Below are 24,081 nucleotides of genomic sequence, written 5' to 3' on the forward strand. Positions count from 1 at the left end.
GCTGGCGCCACTTTTAAGCATTTTCCATGTCCCAAATTCCGAGACTCCTGTGTGACGCCGGGTCACTTTTTCGATACATAATCGATTGTTTACGATACACGGGTATCCGGCCATCCGATGACAACAACAACAACAACAACAACAACAACAACAACAACAACAACAACAACAACAACAACAACAACAACAACAACAACAACAACAACAACAAAGGAGATAGGAATTACCACGTATTCCACACCGCCATTTTGGATCGAAAATGTATCGAAAAAGCGACCCGAACTCGGCGCACACCGGGCTCGGGATTCGTCGAGCAGCACATGGCGCCAGCTCTCCCATCTATACTATAAGCTCCAAGACCTCCTAATTTTGCGAAACTGGTAACGCTTAGTTTCAGCGTTCTACCGGGCCGATTTTCATGATTTTTGCGGCTATCGACGGGCAATTGCCTCTAGATAAGCCAACTCTTTTCAGATTTTCAAAATATGGCCCAAGTTTTTTTATATTACGTGGTAAAGTTGCGAATTCTTCCATTTAAACAATGTAAATTTATACTTTTTGTCATAGTTCGTTTGAGCGTTCTACCGGGCCGATTTCCATGATTTTTGCGTAAATCGACAGGTAATAGGCCCTAGATGAGCCCGCTGCAATCAGATTTTGGAAAAAGGACCCAGGTTTTTTTAAAATCACGTTATAAAAGTGAGTGAGTTTACAGAATGCTCCGGTACTGCCACCGCTATGCGCGGGAGGTTGCGCAGTAGCTAGGTAGCCTGCGCATCAGCTCTACACTTATCTACACAAGATTCGCACCTGCGACTTCACGTCGAGCGGTGGCCGAGTCGTCTAATACATCAAATGCGTCCGCTTTGATCGCAGAGTGAGTTCGATCCCCGAACCGTATAATTTAATTATTACCTGACTATCATTGTTCATTGTTTTACTGCATTATTTCATCAAGCAGTCATTCCAAAACGCGTCCTTTTAATTTTAAAGTAATTTTAAGTAAAGTTTAAAATTAAAGTATACCTCATATCGTATTTTTTTACGGGAAAAATAAAACTAACACTGATAGGAGGGTAAAAATAGGGCCGCGAAGCGGCCCATTGATGGCGCGGAGCGCCTTCAGGGGGTTGGGCCGCGTAGCGGCCAGGGGGCGTACCCCCTAGTTTACACTACGACTCTATGTACTCTATGGGTACCATCGTGTTTCTCGCCAACTTTTTCATAAGAATGAATAGTCAAATCGCAAATTCCTCACACATGCAACATCTCCATTACGGCTGATTGAAATCTCACCGTTGGAAGACTTGAGGGTCCTGAGGTTGCTGCTGCGGCTGCTGTTGTCTGAAGCCAGCATCCCAGGATGGTTCCCGGTTGAGGGCTCCCTCGTAGTCCCTCTGGTACTGGGAGTCCCTCGAGTATTGCTGGTCCCGAGAAAGAGGATCTCTAGAGAAGGATGAGTCTCTGGAATACTGCTGGTCCCGGGAGCCAAGGGGGTCTCGGTCCCTGGAAGCGAGGGGGTCCCAGCCCTGCTGTACAGCGGGGTCCCCAGGGATCGGTTTTGGGGACCGCTTGAATCTGCCGCCTTCTCGGTACTCACCTGTCTGGATGCGACTGCAGGTGAAGGATTCATCACCTCGCTCCCACGGATCTACCGAGTTGCTCATCATCCAGTGTAGAGAGCACTGTCGGGCACAAAATTGGACCACGATTAATGTCGATTAATTAAAAATTATTAACCAAATATTAATGGATTCTTAAGCAAAAGCCGCACTAAATAAAAAAATATAAAAGTAAAGAAAGAATTTAAACATCAGAATTCAGTGAAACTTAAAAATGAAGTTAGGGAATCAATTGAAACTACAATTGAATCAGTGAGATCGAAAACACACCAACTCGGTAACTCGAAAATGCTCAATTTTCACTAAAGACTGTCAATCTTTGTAAAGGTCATTGAAGTTAGCGCATCTGTTCCAGCTTGGACCTTTAAAATGTCCTTAAGTGCTTGTATTTCGGCACCAAAAATCTTTTTCTTAGACTAATTTCTTCATCTACTGTGCAGTTTTGTGTGTGTCTTCATTAGGTACTTTCATTTTTCCGAGTTGGTGTGTTTTAGTTCTCACTGATTCAATTAGAAAAGATTGTATATGGATCATAAATTTTAAAAAGTCTAGAGATCATTTTATAAACATTAGATATGATATGAATAAAACAAAATTAAGTTACGTTAAGTTGAGTTGGGTATTTTATGCCCATAAAAATACTCATCATATCTGGTCTTCTCTGATATTTTATTTTTTACAGAAAACTAATAAGTAAAATTTGAACCTAAAATTGCGAAAGATAATTGGATTGCGCTTTGCAAAGAGAAACAGGGAGCATTCCAATGTCGCTAAGATTGTGCGAATTTTTTCATCTTGTAAATGTGAACTGATCATCTAAACAAATTGTATCTTTATTTCCAATGAATTCAATACGAAAATTACCTCTATAAATGTAATTTTTTCATGCTGTTAGTAATTTTTTACGAAGAGTATAAGTCGCACAATCCTAGCAACATTTGAATGTTCTTGGTTCCCATCTTCATAATCTTGAGAAAATCCTCAGGAAGTTGCAAGTCATTTTATTTTTAGAATGTCTTTATTTATTAAATCTCATCTGAACTTCTTGCAGAATGCTACAAAACATCTAAATAACGTGGTCAAATGGTTTCGTACAGGTATTACAAATGTATATTTGAGGCCCGTGAATCCTCACGAAACTCATATGATCTCTAGAGTGCGTGTGGAAGATAAAATGATGTTCCAAAAAGCTAGGACTAGTTGTCATCATAGTTTTATGATATCGACTGATAAGATGCAGGTCTCTTCTGTACAGTGAAGGACGTAATATAGGTAATAAAATACGTCACCACTTGAACAGTTTACACCTAAATCATGAAGCCTCGCCTCACGAAGTACAGATAGTATGGCATGCTGTCAAAAATTTTGCCAGGTGACACCTCCTGATGATGAAGGGCTTAGCAGAGTGGCAACCGATCACTTTCTCAAACGCTACCAGTAAAGATTTCATCAAATGATTAACTGAGGGTATTATGCGATCGATTGTGATATTAGGGCCCGCATAATCGGTCGCAAATAGGTGGTTTAAAAGTCCGAAGAACCCAGTGGCATACTTCCTAGCATATTGCTTCGGACGAATATAATAGAGGTTTGAGAGTTCCCACATATTAGTTCAATACTCGATTTACATATCCAAATTCGAATTATCTTTTATATTTTAAGGACAACTCAGTGTGTATTACTCTCTATCGCCAACTTTTAAGATGAAATTTTATGTTATGGCTGTACAGTATAATCAAACATGCACTGGCATCGGTCTCATCAAAATTACACGGCAAAGAAACATAGTAAGAATAGTACAGTATGGTAATTATGGCTACACGTCTACCTGAATTTGAATCCACAACTTTTGGGTGAAGGTAATCTGAGGTTTGGTAGCATTTGCCATAATATTTCTCAGTATCTATCATAGTCCATTCACCATATTTTTTTCCGATTAGATGTCAATTTTAAATTTATTTTGAACTATGGTAGAGTTTAAACAAGTCTCATAAGATTTGGTGAATAGCTTGCGTCATCTTCAAAATGATGCTTAAAAGAACTGATAAAATGCTTAGAATTATCTTAAAACATCAATGTCTTCTTAAATTATTTTTTTATACTCGGTTTTTTTTGCCCTTTTTACGTCTTATTTTGCCCTAAAATAATGGATCAGACCTTCTGTGCACGTTACCAAAGGCTCTGTCAATCATTCATCTAGTGTACTCCACGATTAAAATGCTGTATCTGCACTCGCCACTCATTCATGAGGTTTCGATGAAAGAAAGATGCAGACTCATGCGGCCTCAATGCTTATACGGTGCGGTATCACCGTAAATGAAGGCGCTTTTTACCCCACGCAAAACCTGTGTCCTCGAGAGATGGATTGCAATGAAGTGACTTACCCGTTCAACTAGACTCAGGCTGTCTAAAAGAACATCATATCTGCTTGGCAGGAATTTTTCGAGCAGTAATTTTTGCTTAAAGAATTCCGGCCTCTTTGTCGCGTAAGGTATAATGTGCTCTGTGTGCTCAACATTTGGTTGTCGCTCGATGCCGTCAATTCGAAATCTAAAACAAATAGCATACCAAATCAGTTCCCAGTAATTCCTTTCAGTTCTTGAAGATTTTCATTAAGTTCAGAGTGAAAATCATCAACAAGTTTTTCGTTATAAGGAAAGAGGCTAAGTCAAGTAAAATCAAAAAAAAAAAACCTGTGATCGGTCTTGCTAAAACGGAGCACAACGTTCAGTATCAGCACACACTGAACATTATATGAGGGAATCCAAAACAAAAAGCATACCAAATCAGCTCCCAGTAATCCCTTTCAGTTTTTGAGGATTTTTCAAGTATTGAGAAAAGCTTTCAGAAGAATGGTTTTGAGTCTACGTTATAGGAGGTGAAAGGGGCTTAGGTTCAGAATTATAATTATCAACAATTTAAAAAAAAAATTCTGACCGGTCTTCTTGAAACAGAACACAACGTTCAATGTCAGCACGCATTAAACATCATATAAGGGCCTTTGAAGACAAGGTGCGATAAGTGCAGTTTTTGAAATAATTGAGATGTTACTGATTTCAAATGCAACTATTCATAATGCTATTCTGTGAAAAAATTCGCTTTCAAATTCCAATTTTCAAGCATCAAAAAGTCAGTTTAAACCTTATTTTCGCCCTAAGGCTCCATGTATTTTTGAACCCTTAAACACGTACTTCTTGAAATAGCAAATACTGCTCTCATACGCCTTGTCCTCTCCGAGCCCCTCACAGAGGCGGATCCAGCATTTTGGCAACACCGGATTTTCTGCATTTAAAGCTATACTAAATAATCGATTGTCGGAGCAGCTAGCCCCTCAAAGAATCGATACATTTCCATAGGATTAAATAGAGAAAAAACAATGTTGCCATTTGCTGGATCCGTCTATGACCCCTCATAAAAAAATAATTATAACATGTTTGAGTTATATGATGATCATACTTGTGAATTAGGCCGAGGGAAGTGGTGCGAGCGTCTAAATTGGTGCCCTGATAGCGCTCGATTTTCCTGATGAGTGCGATGAGGACATTGGTGGTCATCGGCAGGAGGTGTTCCCTCTGGAGGAGCTCCGGATACCTGTAGCAGTCGAGTAGTGCTGCAGGAATCTCCGACCGGATCTGAGAGAATTGAGCATTTAACTCTGCAAACAGACAAATCATCGTAATGTATCTGGACAGGAAATTTACAAATTGACCATTTTGACGATGACGTCATGCCTATCCTCGGCTCAAACTTTTGATGCACTGGAAAAAAAAAAAAACACATTGGATCTAGACTCCAGACTCTTGAAAACATTGACAAGAAAAAGGACTCTTGATTCAATCAGATTTTAGCTTAAATCAAAAGGAAATCCGCTCAAATTAAGAGGCTTGGTTCTTGATTTAAGCTTAAATCTGATTGAATCAAGAGTATTTTTTCTTGTCGATGTTTTTAAGAGTCTGGACTCTAGATCCAATGTGTTTTTTTTCCAGTGCGTATACTTCCATGATAAAAAACTTCATCTTTTGTTCCCCTTTTTCTCACATTTGTTTTCTTCAAAATTTCACCGGTTTAATTCAATCGCACTAATGATTCCAATAAAACAGCAAAATTAGCCCTCTATTCGCAGTCAATCAACCTTGTCACTGTAATGCCTCGTCTCCTTGGTATGTTTCAAGGGATTTGTCCCAAGTTCGAATAGCTGGAATGAAACTCTCCGGGCTTTTCCCTCGTTGAACTATAGGTACACAAGAAAATTTCTTCTCCTTCTCTCTGAGTCGTTCTTAAGACCTCGCAAGGCCTCTACTTTGTACAATGACTCGTATTGACCAGCCCAATATTTTTCCCAACTTCACTAGTGAGATTTTTCTCTACGACAAATTCCATGAAATGTCCCGTAAAGATAAGGCCTTCCAGTAGTAAAATCGGTATTATTATCGCATTGATACAAGTATTGTTACTATTCTGCCGTGCTCAGGAAGAACGCCGTATGACCCATCAGACGTTGCCAAATTCTCTCTGTTAAAACACAAATTTCCAGGGATATCCGTGAACCAGTTACCTCCAATTTTTGAGGGAATCATTATTCGTTACTAGATCTTAAGTATCTGGAAATTTCGAGAGAAGGAAATTTGGCAACTCTCGAATGTACATACGGCGCGGCGTTTTCCCTCAGCACAGCAGTGTTAGCATACTATACTGCCATGCTAAGGAAGGACGCTGTATGAGCCATCAGGCGTTGCCAAATTTCATTTAAAAAAAAACAACGAATTTTCAGGAAAATTTATGAATATTTCCCCTCCGATTTTTCGGAGCATTTTGTTCGAAGTATGATTTAAAAAGTCTGAAAATTGCAAGGAAAAATGAATCAGTGAGAACGAAAACACACCAACTCTAAAAAATGAAAATAATCAAGATACACACAAAACTGCACAGTTCTTGAAAAAGTTAGTCTCAGAAGAAGATTTTTGGTTTCGAAGGACAAGTACGAAAGGATTCTTTAAAAGTCCAAGCTGGATCAAATGCGCTAACTTTAATGACCTTTGTGAAAATTGACTGTCTTTAATGAAAATTAAGTATTTTCGAGTTACAGAGTTGGTGTGTTTTCGTTCTTACTGATTCAAATATCCATAACTTTCTTCAAAAATGAATATTTTCTGAGAGGAAATTTGGCAGCATTCGAATTTTACGGCGTTTTTCCTTAGCATGATAGTAGAGTACCTATAAGCGAGAGTATGGACAGATGTGAAACTCCGAAATCCATCAAGCCATCACGATGCTTCTGCGATAAAGTTAGGCCCAAAATGCAGCCAACCTATGAATTTCAATTTTCAGAACGATTACTAGTGCTATTGTTACGAACCGTCGTTTATAAAGCACGTATTTGACTCAATTTTTGCATAAATTTACTCATTTTTGCGGAAGAACGCTCATTTCTGTACATTCTTGGTCAGAATTGGAATTTTCAGACTCTGCAGACTGGCCGTGAAATTTGGTGTAGAAGTTGGTTAGAAGGATGGCTGCACTTTTGGGCCCTAAGACCTCCATGAAGCGATCTGTCCATACTCTCGCTATACAGGTACTCTACCTGGCAGTATAGACCCCATAATTTCAGGATTCAAGGTCTCCGCGATGAGTCTTTTCGGTGGCTGGTGAGTCAGCGGTTGTGGATTGTCAGGTGACGAAACTCCATCCGACCCGACGGAAGAGGAAGCGGACAAGCAACAAAGAGTGAGACCTAGCGCACATGGAACATCGACAACCTATTGACACTCGATAACGCCCCGGCCCCGACCCGGTCTGCGTTATTAATACCCGCCACGATGCGATGCGCTGGCAGAGGGGTGGTTCAAATTGGGTTGCGTCACGGAGATTGCGAGAACCCACTTGACTTGGGAGATAACGCAAAAATGTGGAAGATCCGCCGTGGCCCGGTCGGCGCCGGCTCGAAAGCACAGTGCGATCAGCGCCGCGTTTCCGTTGGTTTTTGAGACGCCGCACACTGGGACGAGAGAATGGAGAGGTCGGAAAAAATTTGGGAATTTTCAAATTTTATATCATCGAAAATATGAAACGGAGAAGTTTAAAAGTGGTTCAATTAGTTTTTTTCGTCAACTTTCCTTCCAGAAGCACCTCTTGAAATTGAAACTTTGGCGAAATAAACATCGGCGGATCCAGCAATTTGGCAACACCGGATTTACTCAATTTAACCTATGGAAATGTATCGATCTTGGAGGGTCAGGTGCTCCGACAAGAATCGATACATTTCCATAGGTTTAAATGTAGGAAATCCGGTGTTGCCAAGTTGCTGGATCCGTCTCTGGAAATGAAGCTAAAAATTTGCAATTTTTTCTCAAAAATCTTATGTCAGATCTTCTCTAATGACCCGTTCCACTGTGCGCCGTTTGCGTTTGTTCAGCGTCCAACGAAAGTCGCGAAGCTCGGCTTCGGCTGGCAGTTCTTAGAGGCAACGTTTTGTAGAAATACCGCATTGTAGATTGTCTTGAGGTCCAAAGAGCCTAACTGAACGATCATGTTTCAGGGGCCAAAATAATGTTTTCCTCCTTTTCAATTTACATCGTTTTGTTAAAAGTGCCCCCAGTCCTAACTGCGGCCTCTTCTTCAAAAGTTTGACTTAGAACTCATTCAGACTTAGAGCTCATGTCTTTTTAAGTGTGGCTGTAATAACCATGTATTGTGTATGATAGATCGCATGTAGACGCAATTTCACAATCATTCAAAAAGTTTCCTAAATTTTTCAAAAACGCAAAGGCCACGAAGTAAAAGTTTTCGACAGAAATTACATGATCATTGTACGTACCTGATGTGAAAAGTGTAACAAAAGTGAGGAGGAAAGCAACTATGCCTTGCTCCATGGCACCAATTTAGATCTATTGACCTGCAACAGAATAAAAGGTGTACAAATTAATGGACGGTGTAGGTGGAAAATTGAGGTATGAGTTATCTTTGTGAAATATATTTCTCCAATGAAAAGATTGCTCCGGGAAATGTAAATGACATTTTCCACGAAAACAAAAAAAACGTAATTTATGGAGACATAGATCGTTTCATCAGACATCAGATTCGTTGCCTTTGGAAAATACTAACTAATCCGAGGTCTCCGCTTAAATAACTTTAACTTATAATTATACGAGTCCTGAAAAATCTCTTAGTTCGACCAAGCTCTTTACGGGGGGCTGATTTCATTATGTTACTAAAAAAATCAATTATTGAGACTTAATTATTGCTTAAAAATTTGAATAGACGCGCGACAATACAACATTACATAACAAGTCACACATTTCGTCGCCCCTCTAACGTAGGGCGTATCTTAGTTTCCCCGTGAGTCCTGTTTTGCATGAAAATCCATGCTTTTTGGGGCTCATGTAGGAATCGAGGTATACCTACGTTTTTACGCCAGAGAGGTACCGCTATGCGTGGAATGAACGGCTTTTAGTGAAAATCAACGATGTGACATGAACGTAGAATGGGCAAAAATGAGTTAAAAGTTTCATTCGTCTATGAGTGTCAATTTAAATACGATCTCCAGGGTGAATTTCCCTACACTAAACGTCTTTTGCAGATTTCGACCGTACCCTTAACCCAATTTAATTGAAGATGTCACGTAGTTCGCTTCCCCCGAACGCTGCTCAATTTCGTAAGCTACGGAACTTAAAAACATGGGTGTTTGCATACCTCCCAGGTCAATAGTGCTTCACAGTAAAAAATTCCAGAAGTGCCCACACTTATATCCGATTGCACCTTTTTCCTTCACTCCATTCGAACGGTTGAAAAGCCCCCCGTACTTAGTGAGAGTAATTTACCCGAAGATGAGCGTGAAACGTACAAAATAAACAAAAAAACACCAAGAGCTCAGAATAGAGACGGAATATTTAGGTGTTTCATCACTGACTGAGACGAAAAACAGGTTGAGATAGGCACGCACACCGAAAGAATTCTCGAAAGGGAAGGAAGCAGCAGTGAGAGCTAGGAATCAGGACTCCTGCTGTGTCTCTCTCTCTTGCCAATAGAATCAAGTCTAAAGTTGCGACTCTCGAACTGAGGAGGAAGAGAGACAGAACTCGGCTGATATCGAGTGAGACGGTGCCGGTGCATGATGAGGTAATGAGATCAATTAAGCGACAATATTTGGTCTAGTGGAGGTGGAGGGTGAAAGGACAGCGGCCACGACGTCACACCACACCGCAACCGGTGATTAGGCGCGTAACGGGGCAGGTAAAACCAGCAAGCAGCGATTAGTGATATCGATCTCGAACTCCCGGCGAGGGGAGCTAAGCGTGTCAATTTAGTATCTAAAACTTTTGCCCATAAGATTCAGAATTCGGGATTCAAATTTCCCGGGCACTTTCAGACTTGAGGATGAACAGAGGAAGGATATCCCGGGGAAACGCTCGGTTGCTTTTCAGTGTGTGTACTAATTGATGCCTGTGCACGCGCATGTGCACTAATTGTACTGCCATGCTAAGGAAGAACGCCATATGAACCTTCAGGCGTTGCCAAATTTCCTCTGATAAGATACGAATTTGTTGGGGAAATTGTAAACGTTTTTGCTCCAATTTTTTAGACTAGCTTTTTTCCTACTTCGGTCAGTTGCATGCTCATTTTCTTGTTTTAATTTTTACATTTTTTAGCTTTTGTTCCAGTTGAGAATGGGCATGTTATTGGCCCGAAACGTCCTGGTTGTTTATTTATCCTCTATAGCCTTGTATACCCATTTGTTTTTGTATCTTAGTGTGTTTTTATTGTTGTCTGCATTCGGGCTATTGCGTCTCTCGCTCCCTTATCATTTTTAGACCAGTTTGTACGAAATTTAATCTAAAACATCAGAAAATTTTGAGGTAATATACATAGATTTCGTCAAAAATACATGTTTTATCGGGGAAATTTGGCAACTCTCGAATGTTCATACGGCGTTCGCGAGCTGCATACTTCCTTCCAGCATGAGTACGTTTAATTTTAAATAGATTTCCTTGAAAAATACTTTCTTAGAACTAAAAACTTCGAATCGCATGGTTTCAACCTAGTTTAAATTTTTCAAGCGCTTTTAGTCTCCAAATTTTTGGCGAACTCTCCTTTATGCGTAGTTATTCGTAGCTGAGTGTTCAGTCTTTTTGGACCAAATTCCTTCGTGGACGGTCTCATAAGTATTTAATACACACAGCATCTGTAAAAAAAATATGGACGGAGAGCTAAAGTTGCATATTATTCCTACTATCAAAACGTAAGTATGATAACCAAGAAAAGTCTATCTTTAAGATCCCATGTCCATCGCGACTGTCACTAGCTCAAAGCTACGCTCAATGCTGGTGAGTTTTTTCGGGGCGTAGGGAAGCGCCGGCCGTAATGCCTCGAAACCGCGCATAGTGAATTGTTCAAAACTAATAGACGTGCACAGCCATGCATGGATTCATCTAGCTGTGAGCCCTGCACCGTATCCTCCCCCGCCCCTCCAAAAGTGTGAGGGGGGGGGGGGCTTGCGACACTAGTTATTGTTCGTCTTGTACTAGTAGGACACGGTCATCTTTATTCAGGTGCTTAAGTATATTCCGGTCTTCGAGACTTCCAACTTGGCGTGTGAGCAATACCATTTTGTTTCTCATCAACGTGCTCACTTTTCCCATTCGTTTGTCTACGGGCCATTCATCAATTATCACGCACACGTCTTCCTCAAAAAAAGAAAAAAAAGAAAAAACTGGAAATTTCAGGACCGACAGTCTGATTCGAAGGGTAAGAGATAACAAATTTGCGGAAAGACTTCGTGTTTATGGGTTCCGTGACACAAGGTTCTGAATAATTACTATTAACCTGAGACAGAAATACATATGTCCAAATATGCCTTAAACTGATATTCTTCCGAAGTGAGAAAATTACTTGCGGATAATCTGAACTTCTATTTTCTGACTGTATTATGATGAACGATGTTCTGTTCAAGATCAACCCGTTGTGCACACGAGACTCTGTTTAAAAATATAAAGATAATTGGCTTTGCATTCCTTTATGAAAACCGAATTTCATCTTGTATTCTTCAGTTTTGTTCTGTATTGTATTGATAGTATCTAGAGTTGATGCATGACCGTTCAGCAGTTGCCCGAAAACGGAGCCTTCAAAATCAGAGTACACCAAAAGTGACGCACCTTATACATTTTTGACACACATACTTCGAGCTTGTAAGCTTAATTGTTCAGTGCAATTTTCACGTTTAACCCAAAATGTTTACTTCATTTGTAATTCAAGATTGGCAATTGGATGGATTAATGCAAGAATGAGAAGAACTGGAGGAAGAAGACTACGACGAAAAGAAGACGAAGGAGGAGAAGAAGAGGAAAAATCAATGTGTATTAGGAAAAAAGTGGTAAGCTTGTCAGCATTTTAATGAATGGCTGGACTCTGATTCGATGCGACCGTGTTTTGGAAAAAAACACAAGAGCGCAAAAAAAACCCGTTGGCAAATACGCGACGAAGTCCCTGTTTGCTTAGTGCGGCATCGGAGATTTACGTTGAAAGCAAGTACGATGAATCTCCAGCTCCCAGCTGGTTCCCGATAAATTACCGCGTACGTACTAATGAGTTCCCATTCGCACTTACGCGGTTTTTTAAAAAGCGGTCGCCACGAAACGGATAGACTTCCTCTTTCCTAGCAAACTATGGTTCCTTTGTTCATTGTCATCCAACAGAACTACATTTTGCACTCAGGCATCACTATTTCTGAATCATTTCAGAAAACATTAAATGCCACTAATTGTCCTACAGGTAGAAGCTTTCATAAATGAGTCAAAAATATCATCTCTTAACATAGTCTATAGTTGGACTCAATGCCAAATTTGCAGTAACGCTACATAGGCAGTATCCTGAGGGCGCAACACTTTAAGGAGCGCACAATTTTTGAGACCTCATTCTAAAACGTGTTTGCTTATGCATTATGTATGTATATATTTGTATGTTGTGTATGTTTCGTGTATTTTTCGAGTCATCTCTCACTTTTTATTTTCTAAGTCCAGCTATTTTGCTGGCACCCCCCTTCCCCCTTGAGAGCGCTTACTTTTAGGGCGCCGACCAAAGTTCAGCCTAGGGCGCTGAAAATTTACATTCAGCTATCATTATATTTCGGCCCTGCGGAATGATTGTTGAGATTGGTAGACAAAGCGATAGACAAAGATGACAAAACGGATATGAAGGTATCCCATCGGTGGAAGCGGGTGGTTGCACTGGACAAAGGACGTAGATAATGGACTACACTGGAAAAAAACACATTGGATCTAGAGTCCAGACTCTTGAAAACATTGACAAGAAAAACTACTCTTGATTCAATCGGATTTTTGCTTGAATTAAAACGAAATCTGCTTAAATTAAGAGGCTTGGTTCTTGATTTAAGCTAGATTCTGATTGAATCAAGGGTACTTTGTCCTGTCGATGTTTTTAAGAGTCTGGACTCAAGATCCAATGTTTTTTTTTCCAGTGTAACTGACAACAACCCACGAGAGACCACCGATATAAGTCCGTCATTTACCCCCTTAGTCTATTAGAACCACCCATTTCAACCAATAGGCTCGCTTCATACTTATGTCTTCCTTGTCTATAGCTTTGTCTATAAATTTCAACGAGCGATCCGCTGGTTGGACTTTTTGCAATAAGAAACCACTATTTCCGACTCTTATAACATGTGTTTCATTGGTTTCCCCGGTTCCTCATCAAATAATGCAGTCCGATGCAGGTTATGCGAAAGTGAATCTCACTGCGCAGGAAAGTGAACGGAACCTCCGGGAAAAAATAATTTTCATCGTCTGGAAATCAATCCCGCAAAACGGGATACTCCCGGGAGGCGGGATGCGTGACTGGATGCGGCATGCACGCGCATCAAAGAGCCACAGCTGGAGCGCCCGGGAGCGGGAAGTGGGGCGTGACGACCCCCGCGGGGGGCACCGAAGGGGGGGGGGGGCGCCACTCGGTGCATTGCCACTGTTGCATTCGCATGGACTCCCGGCAACATTCGCAGTCACTCGAGCACGTATCCCAGCAACGTCGCACTGCGCGTGCCGCATCGGTCAACACTCAACGCACTCGACAATCAGCCGAAAAGCGGGATGACACGGGTAACGAACCGCGACCCGGAGGCCATGCCGCGGCCGCCCCTCCCCCGTCGACGGCTGAGGGCCGGAGGCGCGCGGCTCACGTTTCAAGGTGTGTTGTGCACTGTCCTGTCCTGTGGAATCGAGGGGAAGGGGGACTCCTGGACACGCTGCTGCGTTACGACGGACGGTGACGTCGCTTGTTGCATATCGCAGCAATCCAGTAGATTGCACGATTGTGAGTAAGTCCTCAGCGAGGCCCTTGATCTGCCTGCGTTGAGATCAATCATGATTCTATGCGGAAACTTCTAAAACTAAGCACTTGTACTCGTCCCGGAGCAGTGTTCGAAACTCACCTTTGAGTTTCAGGAGCCAAATGGTGCATCAAGTTCGATTTTTAGGGGCCATTGAAGATTTTTTAGGGGCCAGATTGACTTTTTGCCTACATACCACGGCGCATTTAGTGAAAAGTTAGACAGAAGATGTTTTAGTTACAGGACGAGTATATCCTAACAGGCAGAACTCCCATACTCGCTAATGGGTCCTTTATATCTCTACCGCCACGAAACTCTGGATTGTAGCTTCGCACTTGCCCGTTTATACGCAGGACTTTTTGGAGTTTCATGAGTTTTAAGAATAGTCTCATAATAATACATAAAAGTACTACAAAATTATTGGGTTCTCGGCTGCTCCGTGCTCGTGACGAAAGAAACAAAAATGGAAGGGCTTGGAGGACAAGGTGCATAAGTGCAGTTGTTGCTATTTCGAGAAATACGTGTTTAAAGTTTCGAAAGTGCATGAGTCCTTATGGCTGAAAGAAAGTTCGAAATGACTTTTCAATGCTTTAAAATTGAAATGTGGGAGCAAATTTTTCACAGAATATCTGCAAAAGACTAGTTGTGCTTGAAATCATTAAAATCCCACTTTTTTCAAATCTGTACTTACGCGCCTTGTCCGACCTCAACGCTCTCAATTGAGCTTTTAGTCGATTTTCTTTTTAACACAAATTTAACATGCGAAGGTAAATTTTAAATATACATTCTTTCACAGGCTGTTTTTAAAGTATGGCCTAAGTTTACTTATTCTTTAAAAGAAAATCGGCTAAAAGCTCAATTTTTGTTTCTTTAAAAGCGCTACTATATCGCAAGGGAACTGACATATGGTAGAAGGAGCCCAAATTTTCCCTGGCGTCCAGCCATTCAGCAGTATTCCTTCACCGACGCGGCACGTATGTCCATTGAAATAACCTCCGGATCTCCTCTCCAACCCCGCGCCGTTGGTGAAGAATTCACTTTGGAGTCTGAATATTCCGCGTTTTTGAAAGTTGAAAAGAGTCATTATGTGTAACCAAAGTAGAATGGGACTCCGGAGGCAAGGGAAATACTGGAGAGGGGAAAGAGTTGGGGGGGGGGGTAAGAGAGCCGGGGTTCATGACCTCTGCAAAGTATGCATGCACCTCCACGCGAGTGTGACAATATGGTCTCATTTTTCAAAATACTAATCACCCAAAGCTGTTAAAACGGAGGGGAACAGAGGCCCCCCCCCCCCCCCCGATGCGAGGGAAAGAGAGAGGACGTGTTACCGGATAAATGGCTCTGTTTCGAGTTATATTGTTCCAAAATTCAACGGTCCAGGCTCGGAGAATCTTTCAAAATGGCGCCGAGTCGCCGTTCCTCGACCGTCTGCGACCATCAAGCGGTAGACAAATTTTGGCGGCTTTTGGATTTTTGGCAAGTTTTATGCCTACTTCTGTTACTGGAGACAGCATACCGCAGAGACTCCACATTGCTATTTTTCCTTTGGTGTATGGATTATTTTTGGAGGTCCACGCTCACATTCACCTAATGATGCCTGATGATCAGTAGGTAATCTATTTCGCAAGCAAGATCAACTACTTTGTCAACTTGCTTTGCAAATCCCCCGATTCAACAATATTATCTGCAATTATAGAACAGTAAAATGCTCAAAATGCTCAGTTACCATGTAGGGAAACAATATAGTCGATCTCTGAACATATCGTTTGCCACACCTGATTACATTGCCAGATATCGGAACTGAGGGATTCCTTTCGCTGTCTCCGCCCCTGTTACAATGGAGATGTTGCATGTGTGAGGAATTTGCGATTGCAACCCGCACTCAAACACACTTAAATAGAGGAAATTCACGATTTGTATATATTGAAAAACACAGAAAGGAACCAATCTTTTTTCAATATATTTCATAAATTTCTGAAATTTCATGAAATATTTCACGTGAAATTTCAAGATTTTATTTTTCATGAAATGTTGCCACCCTGCTGAATCTGGATCGCATTTCTGGTACTCTGATGCGTTAGCCATTCGCAAGCCACGACCTCTGACAATTCGGAGGAAAACGAGGATAAATAAGTTCCGCAGGAAAATTTCTCCATGCTTCCATGTCTCAGAGTTACCTACATGCGGTTCGAGTCAATTGAACACAAAATTGTGTTGAGCAACCAAATTTTTTGGGTTGATCTGACACAAAAAAGTAACACAAAGTAGCACAGAGTAACTTTAAACACGGAAAGTTTTGACATCCGTGAGTAGCGGTCAGCAGGATTACAAGAAAGAGTAGGTGACCCGTGACACCTCTGTCGCGGAAACTATTGTGTCTGAGGGAGGGCAGAGCTTTCAGTCCGTTTTTATGAGAAAAATTCTGACTTAACACTAATGTTCGCTCTATCTGGAGTAGGAACCGGAATCCGGATTAATATGGTATTCTGAAACAAAGCATTTTAGAGGCGCACATTCTAACCTTTCAATGTCATTAGTTTCTTTATGAGAAGAATACGTATTGTTGTGGAAAGGGTTAAATCACTAGTAACACGTTTCAAGAGTACCAAGTATTCTGATACCACTATTCAAACTCTTGAGAGCGCATATTGCCTACCCTCCCAAATGAAGGAAAACTGAATGCAGGAAGCTGCACCACGGACAAAATTTCCGGTCCGTTGTCCTAATACGTCACCCATCCTCCAACTAGGACAGGTATGCGAATTACTCGTGGATCATCATGCCGACTAGAATCGATGATCGATAACTGACGCGACGCGACCTGCTGCTCCGTAACAGTATCCGGATCCAATTTAATGTTATATCCATCTATAATGAATACATCTGGCTCACAGTTGGCGTCCCCAATAGCATGGATAAAGAGAATAAATATTCAATGGCAATAGATAAATAATAGATGGATAAATAATTAGAAGATACATGTTTATTCGCTTGGTTCATGCCTATTGGTCAACAGGTTGAGAGAATCCGCGACACGGTCCAATCAGCGTCCACCAAGAACCGCCACCTGCCACCATTTTACCTGCCACTCTCTTCTGCTCTCCTAATACTCGTGCCATGAATTTCGAAATGCACGCAACTTATCCGCACCGATGCTGTCCAAATAGTTTGCCGAGGCCCTAGGAAAAACCCTTATTACAAACCCATACCCCATTTCGCGAAAGCCATGGGCAAACTTCAGATTTCGCCCACAAAATCGAGTGTATGTAACCCGACCCACCGTGGAGTTAAAATAGTTTATGAGAAGAATAAGTTCGATACCTTTATATTTACAGCATGGTAGCCATTAAACTTGTGCCTTTTGAGGCATAGGTAAGCTAGTCGAGAGAATTGGGGACATTTTAAACAAGTATTTTGGTGATGAATGAAATCCATACTGTGTAGTATTCAAGTTGGATTAAAGATTGCAAAGTATAATTAATTCGTTTCCATGAATCATTAATTTTTTTCAGTTTTGAATATTATGGGGCACTAATTGAAGATAAATACCTAGCAACTCTCATTTAATTGTATATACACTTACAAGTGGCGCAGCAGCTGTAAATCAGGCTACAGATTAATGATTCCATCAGATATGATTTTGATACACGCAACGAGTGAAAGTTAGACATTCAAGAATAAATTCTACAGAATGGAAAGGCAAGAGTTATTTAAAATTTACTTATTTTCAGGATTTAATTTTAATCTTGAGGGTACACTCATTCTTGAGAGAGCCACTCATAGATTTAATGCTGGGAGAGGCAAGGGGAGGGGTGCTGTAGTTTGTATCGGCGCGTTCGAGGCGTGACAGCGAAGCGGTTGACGCGAAAGTCACACTTTCTTTCCTGTGCATTATTCTTTTTTATAGAAGTGTTAATATTCGAGCCGCGTTAGTCTACAAAAATAAAACGGAGGAGGTGACACACGAAGAGGAGTTTCCAAACCGAATATTACAGACATCACTCTCGGAGATTTAATTTAGGAATCAGCAATCCTAATTTCATCAAGTTATCCATTCTGGAAAATTCATGTATCCTCTTAGACATATTTGTTACCTACCGTAGTGACATTCATCTATCTAATTTTTATCATCCCCTCAAAATAACATTAATAATAATTTTTTTTTTCTGAAATCTTGATAAATTATTTCTACGTAAGTATATGATAAAATCAGAAGTAATCAGGTCATTTTGTTGAACACGGATGGGCCAAAAATATGAATCTTGAGCTGCTATTAACAAAGAAAATTCAATTTTTCCTTTTGCATATAGGGATGCATTTGGACGAAAGGTCATTAATTAGGTCTGGATATTAAAGTAAAAGCGCGGTATTTATGAGTTGAAAGTTTGATCAGTAACGTGCTGGTTGTAAAAGGTATAACAGAAGTATGTACTTTGTTGTATATAATTTGACGTTTCAATTAAAATCGGTCCATTTTGTCTGAGAAGTTGAACAGAAGAGAAATGTTCTTTAAACGCCCTGATTATTTACGTCTTCGAGACGAACCCGCACCTTGATCTCTAAACACCTCAATTCATGAGCGCTTCCGGTGCAGGAATTAAGGCACAACGGAAACGAAGGCTAGGAATTAAAACGCTATGTCCATTCCAAGCGTATAAAATCACACTAAGGACTCGACACGGGCGAGAGGTCACGACTCACGAATACTACGCTTCCCCTTGCCCTCCAATATTCTGAAGCCCAGAAATTGAGTCAGTGGGTCAAAACAGTTGCTTGACTTACACTTAACGCCACTTTAATGGGTCAGCGAACGGTCCGCACATCTTAAAAATTCTCTTAGTTTAAAAATGGAGTAACTCGGGGTTTCCGCTATATTGAAAAATGGGCTTTTTGGAAATACATGGTTTCCTACCATCCACAAGTCACAAGGCACAGATTTCGTCCTATTACATGACCTCCTCCTCCTAAACTATTTTCATCTTACTTATCATCCTAATCGACTGCCAACGGTTTCTTTTTGTCATTAATTTCGAGCATTCCCATTGATCTCCGCGAACCTTCGATGAAGAAGTGCATAATAAGGTCATTCCCATCAGGCATCTGTAGATTTTTCAGCTGGAAGGTTTGTAAAGTGAATAATTCAGGATATTGATCATGAGCTTAAAAGAATGCTCCTCATTTACACCTAATTGGTATCCTAGCGTTCTAACTCCTTTCTGCCAGTTTTTGATGAGTCGTTCAATTCTGTTATTAAGAGAATTGCTTTGAGTGGAATGATGAATCACAACAAACCAACTCTGAGTGCATCTCTACAAGAGGATCACGATGGATCTATTCTTAACCTCAATCGACTTGAAAATGCACTTTCAATGGTGCATCGAAGACATTGCACTCTGTAATTGCGCCTTTGATTTCTATAACAGGCTTTACAAACGAGCGTCTAACATCTTCAGACCTCATCTCCGCGTAAAGAGGAGACAGAACTTAAGTTTTGTCATTACCTCGGATCTTTATTTTGTGGGCGGAAACGATGACGCATTGTCTCATCCGTTTTCATCGGGTTAAGTTTTACAACATGCTTGAGGAGTGAGTAACGAGATCACAAAAGGGCGCATCTTCGACGGGAGAGGCAGTGACGGGAAGTTTCGAATCTCGACATTTTATCTTTTAGTGCTGTCTCCTGTTATCTCACTCAAAGTGAAATACATATTTAGGCGCGGCTATAACATAGGGATTAGGGGCAGCTTTTCAAGCCTTTTCAAATTTCCAACGATTTTCAGTCATTTTTGAGTTGGCTCTTATTTTCTTCAAAGCTTTGAAATTCGACTAGAACAAACGTCTACATACAGGAAAATTGAACCCTTACATGATTCCAATCTTGACTTAATTTATAGTTTTGCACTGAATTGCACTTCAAAAAATTATTTCAACCTTGCGCAAAGTGAACTTTGGGTTGAAAAAAAACATTACTTAAGAGCATTGGCCAAAATCAACCTACTACATGCATGCATGTTACCTAATTTCATTTGACGTTTAAGTCATTCAAGTGGAAAACCAAGAGTGTTTATTTAAATTCTATGGGTGTTATTTCCAGGGTAAAATTCAGAAAAAAATTTGAAGCATCGTATTTTATAGTTTCACTGAAAAAAGGTGTTACAATCTCAATTATTATACTTCTGGCTGACTTTGGCGCCAGATATAAGAGCCCAGAAGTATGATTTATCTGACCACGCTCTCGGTTGACTCGACCGTACTTCTGGCTGGCGTAACCACTCTTTTATCTAGCGCCAAAATCAGCCAGAAGTATAGTTGAGATCGTAATATTTTTTCCCGTGTTTCTTAAATGAAGAAGAAGAAAAAAAGTGCGAGAAAACTGGGGAATGTGACTAATTTTGGTTAGCACTGTCTTCTATTCCGTTCATTTAAATAACATTTGCCTGTGAAAACACTCCGAAACTTCGATTGAAAATCAGTCAGGTCTACCTCTGATTCGAGATATATCAGGATTAAAATCCTGATTTTTTAAAAAATTAATCCGTAACTTTTTCTTGATTGGCGTGGCCATCGTAACCGTACAGTCATCCACCAAAACCTGAAATCCGTTGGGGGAACTGAGACTGGTCTGTTGATGCCGATGCTGTAATACATATCATATGTGTAGCATGTCACATGGGCGTTTTCACTCGCCATGCGTGTCCATAATGCGTCGCTCCTCTGGCGTAAGGGCGTAACTCGGTTCCCGCATGAGCCCCAAAAAGCATAGATCCATACGTAAAATAGGGCTCACGTAGAAATTGTGATACGTCCTTAAGTCAGAGAGACGACGAGTGCGCAAGCGGTGTCAATAACATGTGGAGGGACGCGCCTTGCCGGCTAGCTTACCGTAAATTACGAGGCTAAAATGTCTGCAGTTGCACATAATTGATGAATTTGTTTGTGTCACTCATGAAAAAAATTGCATTGCCTGATCCTCTTGCAGTGATTTTTTAACCATTTTTTTCACGCATGACATTGAGATAGAAATTGATTTCACTAATTTCTTCTGTGGCCAAGTGATAATGAGTGTGAATAGCACAAGCTCCTCTCCTTTCGAAGTGAATTTGTTTAATATAGTTAATATCACTTTGTAAGAAATAAAAACCGTGATGTTAGAACTAAATCAACCAATCGAAAGACGGTATATTAATAAAAACGGATCAACGTATACGATTTACTTAACAAAATTTTACGAAAGTCATGTTGGACTTATTTTAAAAGTCCCAAGTCAACTTACAAATGAGGAACGAGTATTAAAATTTTACTTCAAAAGCAACGAATTCAAAGTTCCCGCCAAAGAAGAACAAGGAATCAACGCAGGTTAAACGGGACATTATTAAAGAAATAATATGTCTGCTGAATAACAAATTTGTTCCCCTAAAAATATCACTCCTTTTTTGATACACGGTACTCACAAAGGTATCCAGAAAAATTCATTGCACTAAAAATGTTATTGAACTAAAATTGTTTTTGTGTCCAACTTGCCTCAAGTAGACTTTAGGTTCGTATCTAGCGCGAAATTTGAATTGAATTTTCCTGGGTTGATTCCTGGAAAATTCCTCCTGGAGGAATCCTGGATCTCTGCGGAATTTGTTTTTGCCTTTTTTTACCTATTTTTTTACTTTGAGGAGCGTCACTGGTAATCCTCTAACTTGCATCTTATTGAAATTGAAATTTCTTATATGTATAAGCCGCTTTTACGGCGCGCTAGGGCGCTCTGCGACGCCTACTCTCCACAGGAATCTGTCATGGTAGAGATCCTCCAGGAAGCTGGCATCTCTCCATCTCTTTATGGATGCCCTCTACCCACCGTTTGGCTGGACGCCCTGAAATTTAAATTTCTTGACCAAGATAATTAAGATAATGTTTTCCATTCGTTTATTTAGTTCCGTTGGAGCTCTCATTTTCAAATTGCCGCCGATCTCAAAGCAAGGTGCCTCCACCCCCCGCCCATTATCACACAAAAAACAAGGAAAGCCCTTCCCTCCCCAACCCAAGCGTTTCAAACCTTCAATTTTTATTGTGGAGAAGACTTACCACGTTGCAGGAAAAATCCAAAAGGAAAAACTATAGTCGATGCACAAGATCACATTATCCAAATCAAAACGGCGAGTATCACTCACAACGAGGCACGTAAACTGCGTACTTGCCCGGGCTAGAACTGGCAGTCATTATTTCACTGGATATGACAGAAAATGTTGCCGATGAATGAGCCGCGACTTAGCTCCCACGGGGCGGCGGGGAGGGCGGGGGCGAGAGGTAAAGAGGGGCCCCTCCGCTCAGTGTATCCGTACGTCAGCTTCCGTCACCAGGCGCCACAACCACGGGAATCGGAACATACGTCGGAACATCTAAAATGCACAACCAGAATTTTCCTTGAAGTTACAGTAAAATCACTTCCGCTCTCCGAATTGATGATGAATGCTTGGATGAATCACACTTTTGTTTTGTTTTTGCTTTGTTGCTACGTCAACAGGGATGTCATCAAATATGCACGCATACGCTATGATATTCCTGCGACGGCTCCCAAACATTTGATTGGCTCTCCCTGAATGACACTTGCTTATTCACGCAGTGTACATGCGAACTCACAGCAAGTGATTCTCTTAGGCGAAATCTACGTTAATTCAAGCTTTTAAAGACAAAGCGCAAGTACTATATTACACTCATGATGTTTGCTCGTGGAAATGATTTTCGTAGTGAACCTCGTATTTTCGTCGTTATGAGTTCCACGAAAGGTGGCTTCTAGGATTACTGCACAAAAAGGCGTATTAAAATAATTGTAGAACTAAAAGGTGTTGGTAATTGTAGGACTAAGATGTTTTGTTAGAGAGACTTCATTTTCAGTACCTCATAGGCACAGAGGAGTTGTCACGGAAATGAAAGTGTTGGGGGTAATCCCCTAGAATTGTGGCACTATTCCGTTTTGTTGAAAGCTATGGGCATTTCCAATCGATTAGTAGTATAGCGCAATAGTTGGGCCAGTAATCTAATTTATAGGAGGTACTCCCACAATTGTAAGCTCCCTAATCAAGTTTGATTTTAACCTCTACCTCTTTGTTTCTGTGGCCAATGGCAGGGAAAGAAAAGTCCAAGGAAAGACATAAAATGTGAGTTTTGGTGTCTAAACCTGGGGTCATTTCCGGAGATAACCTAGGGGAGATTCCCCGCAACACCCTTGTATTGGTAGGACCTCTACTCCTCCTGAAAAGTGGAGGCCAGGCATAGGCAGATCCAGACACCTCAAAGGGGGAGGGGGTCGTAAGGGGAGTCCGGGGGTCTCTCCCCCGAAATTTTGTGAAGCATCTAATATACAGTTTGAGTCAATTTCGTCATGAATAATTACAACATGTAAGCGTCTTTCCTTTTTCTTTCCTTTGCTCCTTCCTTATTTCTTCTATCTCATTTTTTCCGGGCGAACGGGGGGGGGGGGGAGGCTACGCTTCCCCACCCTGAATCCGCCTATGAGGCCAGGCCACCCTCAGAAAATTGCTCTAGCTTCGGCCAAGGGGATCGTAAACCTGAGCCGAAGCTACGCCCCTAGTTTCAGGTGTGTGGAAATCAGGTCAACTGTGCGACAAGCGCTCGGCGGGCAGGTGGTGGGGTTACACTCATACTCGAGAGCTTGAGCCGTAGCGGCAGACGGCCACGGCCGGCGGCACACCTTCCAGTTTCGGCCCGAGGTAAACACCTGATAAGATTAGTTGCATCCTATTTGTTTCGAAATGAGCTATTCAGTATCGACTGTTGAGCCACTCCTTCTCACCACCATGTCGCGCCGCACCGTAACGCACAGTGGCAGAAAATTCGCCAACCAAGAACAGCAACCACACGCCCCTTCTCTGCCACGCTGAGGAAGAACACCGTTGGATCATGCAAATTGTACAATACTCTATAGTATAAAATGCGAAACCGTAACGCGTAACTTTTGACGCTGGGCGTGTCCTCTACCTACCCCTTCCACTGCATGCCCCCCCCCCCCACACGCAGAATGCGCCTACTCAATCCGCTACCCCTTCCCTACCTCTTATCCTTCTATCCTCTTACTCCACCTCCCCACTTTCTCTTTCAGATTTTTGCCACTTTCAC

General features: G+C 41.3%; 1 protein-coding gene across 1 annotated transcript in view; it reads right to left on the reverse strand.

The window, feature by feature from the left end:
• The window catches only part of LOC109037465 (uncharacterized), a 48,081-nt gene extending 25,882 nt beyond the window's left edge, over nucleotides 1-22,199 (reverse strand). Inside the window, exons 1-5 of the mRNA XM_019052153.2 lie at nucleotides 22,030-22,199; nucleotides 8,437-8,514; nucleotides 5,079-5,277; nucleotides 4,007-4,172; nucleotides 1,297-1,685 (exon numbers count right to left, since the gene is read on the reverse strand). Of these exons, the coding sequence (XP_018907698.2) occupies nucleotides 1,297-1,685; nucleotides 4,007-4,172; nucleotides 5,079-5,277; nucleotides 8,437-8,491 (809 nt within the window). The 5' untranslated portion in view covers nucleotides 8,492-8,514; nucleotides 22,030-22,199. The remainder of the gene's footprint in view (nucleotides 1-1,296; nucleotides 1,686-4,006; nucleotides 4,173-5,078; nucleotides 5,278-8,436; nucleotides 8,515-22,029) is intronic.
• Nucleotides 22,200-24,081: the final 1,882 nt, after the last annotated feature.

This window comes from Bemisia tabaci, chromosome 5 (genome assembly GCF_918797505.1).
Source record: "Bemisia tabaci chromosome 5, PGI_BMITA_v3".
Lineage (NCBI taxonomy): Eukaryota > Metazoa > Arthropoda > Insecta > Hemiptera > Aleyrodidae > Bemisia > Bemisia tabaci.